At 44.8% G+C, this 14,094-nt stretch overlaps 1 protein-coding gene across 1 annotated transcript in view; it reads right to left on the bottom strand.

Annotated features, from left to right (window-relative positions):
• The window catches only part of LOC121442780, a gene marked incomplete at its 3' end in the record, with an annotated part of 54,511 nt that overhangs the window by 28,538 nt on the left and 11,879 nt on the right, over positions 1-14,094 (bottom strand). Inside the window, exon 2 of the mRNA XM_041644392.1 lies at positions 11,941-12,571. Within this exon, the coding sequence (XP_041500326.1) occupies positions 11,941-12,571 (631 nt within the window). The remainder of the gene's footprint in view (positions 1-11,940; positions 12,572-14,094) is intronic.

Here is a 14,094-nt window from a genome sequence, read left to right as displayed (position 1 = left end):
TTAGGACCATTTGCTTGAAAAACCTTTTCCCAACCCTTTACTCTGTGTAGATGCCTGTCTTTGTGGTTGAGATGTGTTTCTTGCAAACAGCAGAATGTTGGCTCCTGTTTTCGTATCCAATCTCTTAGCCTGTGCCTTTTTATAGGTGAATTGAGACCATTAATATTAAGTGATATTAATGACCAGTGGCTGTTTACTCCAGTTATTCTTATTGTTTTTGGTAGTAGAGTTTGTGTGTCTCCCTTCTTTGAGTTGTGCTGGTGAAGGGTCGCTAGATGCCTGAGTTATTGTGGGCAGTGTTGGCAATGTTGGATTCCTTGGGTTGTGATTTTCCTTCTATTACTTTCTGTAGGGCTGGATTTGTGGCTACGTATTGTTTAAATTTGTTCTTATCCTGGAATGTCTTGTTTTCTCCATTGATAGTGCACAGTAGCTTGGCTGGGTATAGTAGTTTGGGTTTGCATCCATGGTCTCTTAGTTTCTGCAGTACCTCTATCCAGGACCTTCTGGCTTTCATGATTTCCATAGAGAAGTCAGGTGTAAGTCTGAACGGTTTACCTTTATAAGTTACTTGGCCTTTTTCCTTTGCAGCTCTTAATATTCTTTCTTTAACCTGTATATTTTGTGTTTTGATTATTATATGACGAGGGGATGTTTTTCTTTGATCCAGTCTGTTTGGTGTTCTGTATGCTTCTTGAATATTCAAGAGAGTATCTTTCTTTATGTTGGGAAAGTTTTCTTCCATAGTTTTGTTAAAAATATTTTCTGGGCCTTTGAGCTGTGACTCTTCTCCTTCTTCCATTCCTATTATTCTTATGTTTGGTCTTTTTATTGTGTCCCATATTTCCTGAATGTTTTGTGATGAGAATTTGTTGGCTTTGCTGTTTTCTTTGATCAGTGCGTTTGTTTTTTCTATGGTGTCCTCAGCATCTGAGATTCTTTCTTCTATCTCTTGTATTCTATTGATTATGCTTGTTTCTGTAGACTCTGCTCGTTGACCTAGATTTTCCATACGCAGCTGGTCCTCAGTTTGTGTTTTCTTCCTTGCTTCCATTTCAGTTTTCAATTCTTGAACTGTTTCCATTACCTGTTTGATCGTTCTTTCTTGGTTTCCCAGGGTATCATGTACGTATTTACTCATTTCTTCAAACTTTTTTTATACTTCCCATCCATTTCTATAAGGGTGTTTTTTACATGTTGTTTAAGGGACTCTATTGCTTTCATAAAGTCAATTTTTTCCACTTCTTCTGTGTTAGGATGTTCAAGTCCTTCTGTTGTAAGATCATTGGGTTCTGGTGTTTTCATATTGTTTTTCAGGTTACTGGGTGAATTCTTGCCTTGGCACCTGCCCATCTCCTCCTATCAATGCGATCTAATGGGTCTTTTAAAATTCGGGATCAACCTACCCCTGGACCCAGCAATACCACTCTTGGGAATATACCCAAGAGATGCCCTATCATACAACAAAAGGATATGCTCAACTATGTTCATAGCAGCATTGTCTGTAATAGCCAGAACCTGGAAACAACCTAGATGCCCTTCAATGGAAGAATGGATGAAGAAAGAATGGAATATATACATATTAGAGTACTACTCAGCAGTAAAAAACAAGGACTTCTTGAATTTTGCATGCAAATGGATGGAAATAGAAAACACTATCCTGAGTGAGGTAAGCCAGACCCAAGAAGAGGAACATGGGATAAACTCACTCATATTTGGTTTCTAGCCATAAATAAAGGATATTGAGCCTATAATTAGCGATCCTCGAGAAGCTAAATAAGAAGGTGAACCCAAGGAAAAACATATAGGCATCCTCCTGAATATTAACCTTCATCAGGCAATGAAAGGAGACAGAGACCCACATTGGAGCACCAGACAGAAATCTCAAGGTCCAAATCAGGAGCAGAAGGAGAGAGAGCATGAGCAAGGAACTCAGGACCGTGAGGGGTGCACCCACACACTGAGACAATGGGGATGTTCTATCGGGAACTCACCAAGGCCAGCTGGCCTAGGTCTGAAAAAGCCTGGAATAAAACCGGACTCGCTGAACATAGCGGACAATGAGGACTACTGAGAACTCAAGAACAATGGCAATGGGTTTTTTATCCTACTGCACGTACTGGCTTTGTGGGAGCCTAGGCAGTTTGGATGCTCACCTTACTAGACCTCGATGAAGGTGGGTGGTCCTTGGGACTTCCCACAGGGCAGGGAACCCTGATTGCTCTTTGGGCTGACAAGGGAGGGGGACTTGATTGCGGGAGGGGGAGGGAAATGGGAGGCAGTGGTGGGGAAGAGACAGAAATCTTAAATAAATAAATGGCTCAGAAGTCCAAAAAAAAAAAAAAGAAGAAGAAGAAGAAGAAGAAGAAGAAGAAGAAGGGCTGCTGCCCGTGCCCCAGGGATATATCTGAAGGCATACTGTGCACAGCACATGCTTGGTGCTAGGACAGAGGAGTAAGGATGAGCGTGCTTTTCTGTTCTCCTGGAAGACTTTAGAAACATTTATCTTGCAAGGTCTACTGATATCAGCCTGTGATCCCAGGACTTGGCTGTGAGGCTGAGGCTGGCCTGGGCTCCATCGTGTAGCCCTACCTTACAGGTATGGGGGGAAAGGGAGGGAGAGGGAGGGGGGGAGGGAGGGAGGGAAGAAAAACAAAGAAACTTTGGGGGCAAGAAATACTGCTCAGAAGCTTCTGTACATTTCAGGCATAAAATGAAGTCTGGATGTTTGTCAACAGCAGAATTCATAGAAATCCAACAATCTCACTCTAACCAAATGAGGAATGAATTAAAAGCGAGACAAGGTATGCATCTTCTTCAAATTTGGGCAGTAATTAAAGGCTTTAAACAGTAACCACAGCTGATTAAGTCCTAAAGAACTCAACGTGAAAGCATGGCTTCAGCAGTCTGTGAGAAGAGAGAGGACAGCTTCTTTATCACTTCAGACTCAGAACAAGAACACCTAGATCTTGTCAAACGTAAAGGAACAATTTACCACAAGACACCATCAAAACGAAAAGACAAGCCACTAACGGAGTGAAGACCATTGAAATTCATAACCCCAAGAAGGAAAGCAATGTGACATCCAGAGTACCTAAATCAATGAGTTCAAATGAACAACAGTGAGAGAGGAAAGGTTAATAGGAGAGAAACCAACCACCGTCCCAGCCAAAATGTTAATAAGAAGGAAAACCTAGCCAGCATTCCTAGCCGTCTTCGGGAACAAATTAATGCTACAATGAGATACCGTCTCGCATCCACGCGATTAGCAAAACACAAAGTGCATCACCAAGGGTTGGCAAGGATGCGGAACAAAAGGACCTCTTGTGGTCTGTGGGCTGGAATATAAAGAGATGCTACCAATTCTGGTACTCAGACATAATCTGCCAAGTGTGCAAGTAAGATGCCGTCCTCTTAAAACTGTTATGGTGAGCAATGACCCTAAGGAGCTCTCCTTTGTTAGCGTAAGCAAAGAGCAACAGAATAATGAAAGCAGCCTTGTTTTTAAGCAGCATAAACTCCCATCAAGAAAATGAAACATGACATAGCCATAGACTAGAATAGTAGGGAGCAGTAAAGTCGCACAAACTGAACCTGTACATAACACATTTTGGGTTAATAAAAAAGAGCTGAAGAATGCAAAGAGCATGCCGGTATTTTTATAGAGCCTAAAATCCGGACTATGGTGTTTAGATGTATGTTAGCATATAGCAAAGCATACAAGACACAGGGAATGGTAAGGATACAAAATGGCACGTAGAGTACCCAGTAGGGGAGATGAATTTGTAAAATACACACAACACTGTGCACAGGGACTAGTTCACAACCTGGGTAGGAGGCATGAGGCATTTATTTCATTCAATGGTATGTAACTTTTTGATAATATCAAAGTCTTTAATTATAGTTTTAGTAATATGGAACTGAAAACAGTATAACTCCCACATAAGAGAAGACAGTCAAAAATTACTAGAAAAATTTATTTTCTCACATACCTATCTCCCTATACCCATTATTCAAAAAGTGTCCTAAAGATATTGGTCTAGTTCTGGGATATGGTCGTCCAAACGAACCCGTCCTCCAAGCTCTGCCTATTTATAATCTATGAATGGCTGCTCCTAGAAAGTCTACACATTCCTATTCAAGTATTAAGCCCTCTATGGTAGGTCCCTATCAGTAATATCACCATCCTCCAGAATCAAATTCATCAGCACAAGGATGAAGCTTACCCCAGAGACCAGGAACATGCGTTGCCAGATTTCTACAGACATTTTACCCAGTCTGCAAGCCATATGCTTTGATTGAATTCTTTCTAATCCATGACGCTTCTAAGACTTTCTTCCGAAGCCTCCCATAATGCTTTGATTCTTTGATAAGCCCCACACATACAGTGAAGTTTAAAATAAATACAATAAATATGACTGGTGAGCCCGTATGTTTGAACAGTTGGTTTTATTCTATAACCCAACATGTTATTACTAATTATTCCCTTCATCTTTTTGTTTGTTTCTTTGATGGGTTTTCACTCTGTAGCCCAAGTTAGCCTGAAATTCACTGTTGTCAAGACTGACCTTGAACTCACAGCAATCCACCTACTTCAGCCTCCCAATGTTTTCTGTGTTTTAATCTTATCCTCTAGATTGCATTTTATGTTGGTCCATGATTTGAAGCATGCCTTGCACTTCTGTATTCTCCATCATAGTAAGTACCCAAGAAATAGCACACATGTTTTGATTTCCTCATTATTAGACATAATATATAGTTACCAATATCTGATAGTGACTGTGCAAATTCTGGAGGATTCTAACCAGCAAGGTAAACTACTTCAAATCACTGGCATATGCATGTGAATTCAGCTATTATAACTGAGAAGATCGGCTATATCCACATTGACCCTCATCTTTCCTTATGGACCACTCAAGGCTGAACTGTGGACCTGATATCTGATATAAAACAGTCTGCAGTTGGCATGCCAGTGTACCAGGAAGCTAGTCTACCTCCCCATAGTTTTCAAATATGCCAGAAGTCGAGGCTGTGGAGGAACAAATTAAAAAAAAAAAAACTTGAAAGTTGTTTATTGGAAAATACTTAGAAAGCTACACTCCCACTTAGTTTGAGAACTTAGATTCAAATATGATCCACAGAGGGAGCATCATGGTTTGTGCTGAGGGCCTAAACAGAATTCAGCCTTAAGAAAGTCAGCTGAAGGGCTGGAGAGATGGCTCAGCGGTTAAGAGCACTGGCTGCCCTTCCAGAGGACCTGAGTTCAATTCTCAGCAACCATATGGTGGCTCACAACCATCTGTAATGAGATCCAGCACCCTCTTCTGGTGTGTGGGCATATATGCAGGCAGAATGTTATTATTATACATAATAAATAAATAAATAAATCTTAAAAAAAGAAAGAAAAAGTCAGCTGAAGTACTGGGTTTGTCTCTCATCTCTGTGATAAGGTTCTTCCTTTAAGCCCCTATGCTAGTCTGCTTTCTGTTGCTGTGAGCAAACACTATCAGAACACCCAGTTTGGAAAGGAAAGAGTCTATCTGTCTTATAGATCCATGTCATACTCCATCACAGAGGGAAGCCAGGGCAGGAACTCAAGTAGGAACCTGGAGGCAAGTACTGAAACAGAGACCACATGGGAACACTACTTCCAGACTTCTTTCTCAGCTCACATTCAAGTACATTTCTCATAAGTCCCAGGACCACCAGCCCAGGAGTGACACCACCCACAGTGAGCCAAGGCCACATCAGCAATTAAGGAGGTGCCACAAAGACTTGCCTAAAGGCCAATTTGCTGGAGGCCATCACCCCCCACTGAGGCACCCTCCTCCCAGGTGACTCTAGTTTGTGTCATCTTGACCCAAGACCAACTAAGGCAGAGTCCCAATGAACTTTTGCTTCTTTCCATATGCAAACCTTATACTGGCCACTGTCTCTGTTATCCCATGAGCTTCTGGTCTTCAGGGGGCTGACAAGAACAGAAACAGAAAATCACAAATTAAAATAAGGCACAGGTGGACCATGTTCTTCTCCAAGGTGGGTGGCAGGAAAGGAGATTTAAAAGGTGAGGCCAAAAGAAACAGAATGGTTTACTATTGCTAAGCTTGCTGTGCATAAGGAGGAAGAAAGAGAAATGGGAATTTTGATTGGCTCTAGAATCTTCCATTTTTCATAAAACGACTCCAGGCCCCTCACTGGAAAAATAACATTACTACGACAGTTTGGCCGCCCTGGGATCATCTGTCTCTCAAAGGTATTATCCAAGTAAGCCTAGGGCTAAACAACCCAAAATCTGATCTTGCAAGGAAAGCTATGCAAAATCAATGACAGGAACCTTCAGCATGATGGTCTCTGTACAGCTGGAACACAGCTCCATTCACTCACTCGCCTATTCAATTATCCGGCTGTTCACACAGCTGGTCCATGCTGACCGGCTACCAGGTGCCCTGCACTGTGCTGGTCATTGGTGGCATTGCTGAGCATGCTCTCTTTAGCTCTCAGGTCACAGCGTTCTGTGGGGAAGGCTGCCATCCACTCATACCGTCACCAGACAACACATCCTTATTAACTGTAAAGACCCTGAAGAGACTACAAAGCCAAAGCCGTCGAACTGTATCCAGCTGGAGACCTTCGTTAATTAAATGATCCTTCCGTTGAGGTATAAGAAAGAAGAAACCTTTGAAGAACCCATGTCCTGGGAGGAGAGGGGAAGGACTTCTCTTCACAGTTCACACCACCTCACAGGATCGCGTGCGCCCCCTCTGAACTGCCCAGGCAAGAGTTCACACAGGCGAGGTCCAGACACGGCAGGGCTTCCTGACTCCCTGGCTGTCCTCCACAACTGAAGAGGAAAGCACACCCTTTCTTGGAAAACTGAGGAAGTCTCCCTGCATCCTGGGCAAAAGAACTAGCATGGAAGGAGATGAGTGTGTGCCCTGCATTCTTCCTCGTTCCCAATGTGATGAAGCGCATCTAAGAAGGGCTGTCTGCAGAGTCCGAGACAGGACCAAAGCGTCATGTTCCTCACAAACTGCAGCGTGTGTTTCTGTAAAGAAATGTAGCAGGAAAATTCCTAGTTCTGAAATAGATTTCACAGTGAGTTCCCACTGTGAATTAAAATCAAGACAGAAAGGGTCTCCAGGGAGAGGGCCCTAACCCTCAGGTCGGAGGGGGTTAATGCTAATCTGCCTACCATGAACTCAGGTGCATTTGCCAGAGGTAGAGTTAACAGGAAAGTTACTCCAGTAGATGTTTTCAAATTAGCTTAACCCAAGCCACAGAGTAAGGCAGCAGAGTTGGCAATGTGCCCAGGGAGACCTTCCCACAAGCTGCCTGAGCGAGCCCTTTAAATGTCTCTGAACCGTGGGTGCCGAGAGATTCTGACTCAAGGTCAGGGAGATAAGGCAACCGTAGCACAACGCCTCTCTCGCCAACTGCTTAGCCATGGCGTCCACACGCACATTGCGCTGTTGAATACTGAGGAAACTTGGCAAAGTTGGGCCGCTCCGCAAGACACACTTGACAGCCTGGCTTTGTGTAGCTGCTCACGGAGCTGACAAGGAACACTGAGAAGACAGACAAATTGTCAGTGACGACAGATGAGAGTTAGAAGTGAATATGAAAATAAATGGTTTCATTTCTGGCAAATTCTAGGAAGAGGGAGGAGGGTGCGTTTACATTTTCCTTGTGTATTCAGGGCATGGCTATGTAGTTTGTAACCAACTGCAAAATACTCAGTCACATCCCAGCCACCCCGGTTAACAAGGTAGGTATCAGGCAGAGCGTCCTGTGAGCACGGGTTTTCCTCACCTGGTTAACGTCTTTCCCCGAAGTTATTAACTTCTCTCAGAGGAAGAAAATGATAAATATCAGTCAGGGAAATCTTAAGGCATTTAAGGATGCAGACTCAGCCCCAGCACCTACTACAATGAAGGCTGGGAAACCGTTGAGTCAGCATTTCTGTGCAAGACCAGCCTCATGAAAATCACCCAAGGAGCAGTGGACCTCAAAGGAAGGTCACTCGCTGTCCAAACTGCCTGACCTACACATCCATTTTTGTTGCTCTTCCTCTTAATCCCATTTGTGTGTAGGTTCGTACATCGCACGGTTGCAGAGAAGGAAGCTGTTAATATAGATTATGGAACTAAATAGATATGAGTTGAAGAAAAGGTTCTGGTATTCGCATTCACTGCCATCAGCCCTCCATGTCTGTTAAAGAGGATGGTAGATGGCTGGTCATAAACCTTCTTTTGTGGAGAATGTCTCAGGTCCTCCTCCTAGAAACAAATCTTGGGCTACTCCTGACCAGGACCAAATCTAGTAAAAGAAACCTTCACCAGCATTGAAAAATAATCAGACTGCAACATCTCCCATGATTTAAAATAATGAAGGACATCTTCAGGGGCACTATGATGATTCCTTTCTTTGAAAACATAGACCTGGAAGCACTTAGGAGTTTTCTGGGAATAGAGACAGTCCACCAATGTTCTCAGCAGCACCAAAATTTTCTGGAATGCTGGCAAAAGGCCTTCGTAAGATAACGGTCATCTGATTTTAAAAAGATTTATGTTTTTAATTGTGGATATGTGTGTATGTGCACTTGGGGGCAGAGACCAGAAGAGTCCAGAAGAGGGCACTAAAGTTCATAAATTTGGAATTAGAAACAGTTGAGAGCTGTCCCATATGGGTGGGTGCTGGGAACTAACTATAGTCCTTTGCAAAAGTTGTGGGTGTCCTTGCATTACATTTTTAAGTACACAACAGACAACATGTAATAGGCATGAATTAGAATGATGGGAGGTCTGTATTGAGTTTTTCAAGACCCTAACTAGCCTTCTTGCTTTAAGGTAAATTCTAAGGGAAAACCAACATATCAATGCAGAGAGAAAAGAAATAAAAGAATTCACGACAAAAGTCAGTTTCTAAAGAAAAGGAATCTTTGTTGTGATCCAGCTGCCCTCACTCCCCCTGACCAATAGCGGAACTTCCTTGTGGTCTGTAATTGACAAGGATGTTTGTGTTCTTTCTGGCCAGTGGTTTTCCTCAGAAGCAGCAGAGGTATAAAAGGCTTTAGCTTGGGACAAAACAAAGGTAGGTTGCTGTTCTTCCACCTGAAAAGCCACCTCCATGTCTCAATCCTGGCACCCCCGCCAGTCTCAGCATCCAGGCAGCCCAGCAGTGCGGCAAATCTTCACAGACTCCTCCAATTGGAAGCCTCCAAAATAGAAACTAATTATTTGCCCTCTGCTGAAGGTGAAAACAATTGGTGAGAATGATACCAAAGGAAAACAATGAGTTTGGGTTGATTACACCAATTTCATTATAGGAATGTTCAATGAGCAGCATTTCACTCACTTCTGCTCAACTAGAAAGTGTTATGGTGAATGAAAAGAGTGAACTCTATTTTCACAAGAGTTTCCTGAAGAAGAAAAAAAAAAGGAAAGAAAGAAATGATGGCGCTTGCCTCTACTGCACCGAAGCCAGAGTGATGGTCTGCTGTCTCTGCGCCATTAATCAAACAAGCTCCCATCTCAGGGCTGTTAATTTTATATGAAACATCAGTCTTGATGGCTGTTTGGAACAAAGGTATGCACTTAACAAGTCTAAGCGCATACAGTTCCTGTCCCTAAGTCTGGATTTAGTAAGAAATTTAAAACATCAGAATTTGGAAAGCAGAAGATGTAGGTTTGTGGTATTTCTTGTGCAATATTTTGAGGTCCTCTTTCTACTCGCTTTGAATAATTGCTCGTGTGATTCATCGTGTTTTCAGTCCTGTGGAATAAAATGAATCTGGAGGGAGAAATGAGAGGTGCTGAACCATCACGGTCCCCACAGGGAAAGCTTATGTGTGTGCCATTCCCCCTCAGCACAGGGACTGGAATACGATTTGAAAAGCTTTGTCGAAAAAGTGCATCTTTTAAAATGTCTGTTAACTAGTTGTTGTTTTTTTTTTTTTTGGAAAATTTCTACAAATATACAATGTATCTTGGTCATATCCATTTCCCACCCCCACCCTATGTTGTCCGTATTTAATTTAACAGCAAAACTTATGATAACAGAAAGAGATGCAGATGTAGTTTTTAAACTTAGCCTACATCTGCAAGTGTTTTCTCATGCGAAGTTACATTTTCTCTAAAGCAGGTCACTTAGTTTAAAAAAAAAAATTAACAGAATTTTAGACCTAGAACTTGGAATGAATATCTTAAAGCAATGGTCTCAGCAACTTTAAGATTTCCTGTTAAGCAACATAAAGACAACTTTCCTCTGGGCTTGTACAAACCAGAAGAGTTGCACCATTCCTTGCCTGCACATGATCTCCATCTAACTTGGAATAAACAGTATTGTAATCTACACAAAATGATTAGAACCAATCAGCGAGTTGCTCCCCGAAACTGAAATTGTGATGTAAATTACTGTTTAAAAGAACTGTTCGTTATGGTACCTCCTTTCTGATTTAAAACAAACAGAAACAGACAAACAAAAAAACTGAGAGGGGGGAGGTGAGCAAGACCTTTGCGTTAGGCCCTAAATGTCTTTCCTGAGTTCTAAATTCTAAGCCCTCCCCTCATCCCCGCTAGAATGACTGTCTTCTAAGAAGTCATTCGTGAAGACCACAAAAGATAAAGATCTGTCTGTAATGTGTGACTTTTATTATCCATCTTGAGATTCTGTTGTAACTTCACTTGCTAGGCCAAGAGGCGTGATCGATCCCCAGCCTGGCAGAGCTCAGAAACAATTTCTCCCCACGTCTCTCCTAGAGAGGAGTGAGACATCTCCCCTCGGTCCATAAAAGACATAACCTCTTATCCCCCACAGAGAGCAGGTCTTCCTAGCTTTGCCACCTGCAACCCCTTCCCGTCCATATGCCCTCCCGTTCTCAGACAGAAAAAAAAAAAAATCCGCAGCGTTCCAGACCAGGCAAGGGGTGAGGAGACATCCAGGGCCAGCACGGCGCCCGCCTGGCACTGGAACTGAGCGTCTCTGGAGCGGGCACTCAGGCTGCATTCGCCCCTTCCCATGACCTCGGAGACAACATGAAGATGGGAACTGCTCGCCTTCCCCGGGTCCTGAATGCTAGGTCTTCATCGCCACGCGGAACCATTAAGGTCCCTCCCGCAGTTGCAGCCACCCCTCCATGAAAGTACAATTTGTTATCTGGCCCAGCCTGGAGCAAGAAGAGGTGCTCTCGCTCCTCTCCCGATTCCGACTCCAGCGCCACTCATTCGGTCCCTTGAATACAGGCTCTAACCGCCTGCGGTGCGATTCGCGGGCAGTTGGCCTCAGAGACACTCCAGTGACACCCCTACCCCGGGACCCTATCCTCTGTGTGCGTTTCTCCGTGACACTGTCTTTGTGTCTCTCTGTCTTTTTTCCCTATTCCACACACGGGGAAGGGGTCGCTCTTCACAGCCAATGCCAAAAATGTCACACACAAAAAGAGTGCAACAACTTGCTTTGCAAACGACTCAGGAGCTCATGGTGAAGTCTCCTGCAGTGAGCAGCAGCAGCAGCAGCCTTCGCCTGCAAGGTGCTGAACCCCGGGTGTGAATTTGGATGGAGACATTAGAAACATAGGACCCGGGTTCTTATCCCCTCCCCTCCCCCTCCGGGGACCCAGTCTCAGTTAAAAAGCTATTCCTTCTCGAACACCCCAGGGAGCTTTGAGAATCCTATGCCCGGGGAAGGGGGACACTGGCCGCGGGGATCCCTAGGTCACCACTAGGACCAGACGTGCCCCCTGGGCAGAAGTCAGGGAATTCAGAGTGCCGGCCAATGGCCAGCAGAGGCAGCCCGCAGTCCCTAAGGATGCGCGGGCAACCGCGACCTCGCAGCGGGAGGTGAGCCGGAGCCAGGAGCCACCCAGCGCCACCGCCACTGCCGCCGCTGCCGCCGACACCGCCGCCGCGCACGCCCCAGCCCCGCTGTGCAGCCCGGCGTTACCTTGCCGCTGCCCGCAGTTCCAGTCCGGAACTCGCTGGTGGGGTCTGTCCGTCTGTCCGTCCGTTCTACGAACCTCGGAGCTCGGGCCAGAACGGTGGTCCCGCGGCGCGGGACGTCCCTCAGCGAGGTGATGGGAAGGCGCCCAGCCAGGCGCTGCCGTTCCTGCCGCTCCCCGCCGGAGGAAGGTGTCTGCGAGGCCGTGTCCTCTCGATTGCGGCGCCCAGAGCGCAAGGTTCGCCTCTGGCGCGGAGACTGAGCGCCGGGACGCAGCGGCGGGCAGGGGCGGCGAGGCTGGGCTGGTCACCCGCCCCTGGGTGCATGTTAATACGGCGGGGAGGAGGAGTCCCGCGCTTCCTCCGCCCAACCACCGGAGCCGGCGGGCGGGCGACGGCCGCGGCCCGGAGCCAGTCGCTCCCCACCCGCCCCGGCTACTACGGAGTGGCCACTGGCCTTGGCCCTGGCCCAGGCACGTGCGTCCCGGGCCGCGGGGAGGCGCAGGCGGCTCCCGGAGGGTGCGCGCTCGCTCTCTCGCTCGCTCGCTCGCTCGCTCTGCCTCCCGTGGCAAGTGCGTCCGCGCCTTCCTCAGAGCGGACTCGAGCAGCTCAGCCTGGAGCCCAGAGGCGGCCACCCGCTAGTGGGCGTGACCTATCCCTACCCTTGCGCAGCGTCTCGCGGGGTGGGGGGTGGGGAAGTAAACTTCCGCTCCCCTCTGCCCGGCGCTTGCTCCTTTTCTCTGCTTGCTATTCTAAGTACAGAAAGCAGAGCGTCGGTCCATCCCGGAGACCCTGTCTATGGGCAAAGGGTTATTGGAAAGCTCTCCTCTCCATCCTCGAAGCCCACCCTAGGATCTCTTGAAGAAGTAACCACTTAAGAAGAGACACATTAAGTAGAAAGGCTCGGACTCACACATCACAGAGGACTTCAGATCTGACACGAACACTCAAAACTGTTCTTCCTTGGCGACTCGGTTTCTTGTCTTTACATCAAGAGCTCTTGGGCAGGTTATATGGATTAGATAGATGATAACGTTTTTCATTCGTTCTGTTTTAATTAAAGAAAAGACAATCTCTTCCTTCTGTCCTCTGACATCAGCAAAACCTCTATCCTCTACCCTTTCCTAGAATAGCTCTGAAGGTAGGGTGAACCCACCAACATCACAAAAGGACCAGAATAACCGTGTAAACAAGTTAACTGAGAAGAAATAAAAGACCAAGTCAATCACTTAAAAACGCACCACGTTGCTGTTCTACTCAATACTACACTAGGCATTAAGTATGGCACTCAGGATCAACACTAGCATGCTAAAATGGTTAATTGTGGTTAATCATCATCTTCCTGTTTACTTCCGCCCGCGAAAAGAAATGTCATGTTCACAGAGAAAGCCCTTTTGTTCTTCAGCTCCCGGGGAGAACATTCTGATGAAAAGTATATAATCTTCTTTATGTAATTGTACCCAGAAAGTTATAACATAAGATTTAGCATCTGTTTTGTGTGCTATCTAATTATAAATATTAATAGAATATTCTTTTTAAAGAAAACACTTCTAAAATGCATAGAAGTGAAAAGCAGTTTCCATAAAAATATGACTCAGATAAATAATCTCCACAATTTCACTAAGTGATTTTCCATTAAAGAGAGAAAAAAATAACTAAGCTACTAAATAGAGGTAAACTCTGAGCATTCTAACAGAGCCGCAGCAGACTCAAGAATGACCATGTGGGGATGCTGGCCCTTCAGATCTGGCTCCTTGAAGAGGCCTTATGGAAATTCTCTTAATAATTTGGAAAGGGCAACTACAGGGCTTGCACAGGCTTCTAAATATGTTGAATCCATGCATATTTTTTAAAATGATGCCAAATATTTAAGAAAATTTTCATAATTGTTAAGTTCTAACATAAATTAGATAACTTTAGTAAAGAAAAATTTTTGCTTGAAATCAAAATTCTTTCTTTTTTATTGAAAATAGTTTTTTTCAAACAGCATATTCTATATAGCTCAGTGGTAGAGAGAGTTTGCAGAAACCAAGCTTCTTATAGGAGAATAATAATATCTGTACAATCCTGCTTTTGTGAGGCTTTTCTGACTGTGATAGAAGCCAAATACGACGAATGTAAGTAAAAGTTGTTCATTGGGAAGATAATGCAAACTTCCAGA

Source organism: Microtus oregoni, unplaced genomic scaffold, assembly GCF_018167655.1.
Source record: "Microtus oregoni isolate MIOR12 unplaced genomic scaffold, Mior012 000095F_ref0000231, whole genome shotgun sequence".
Taxonomy (NCBI): domain Eukaryota; kingdom Metazoa; phylum Chordata; class Mammalia; order Rodentia; family Cricetidae; genus Microtus; species Microtus oregoni.
This window is presented reverse-complemented; position numbering and strand designations above follow the sequence as displayed.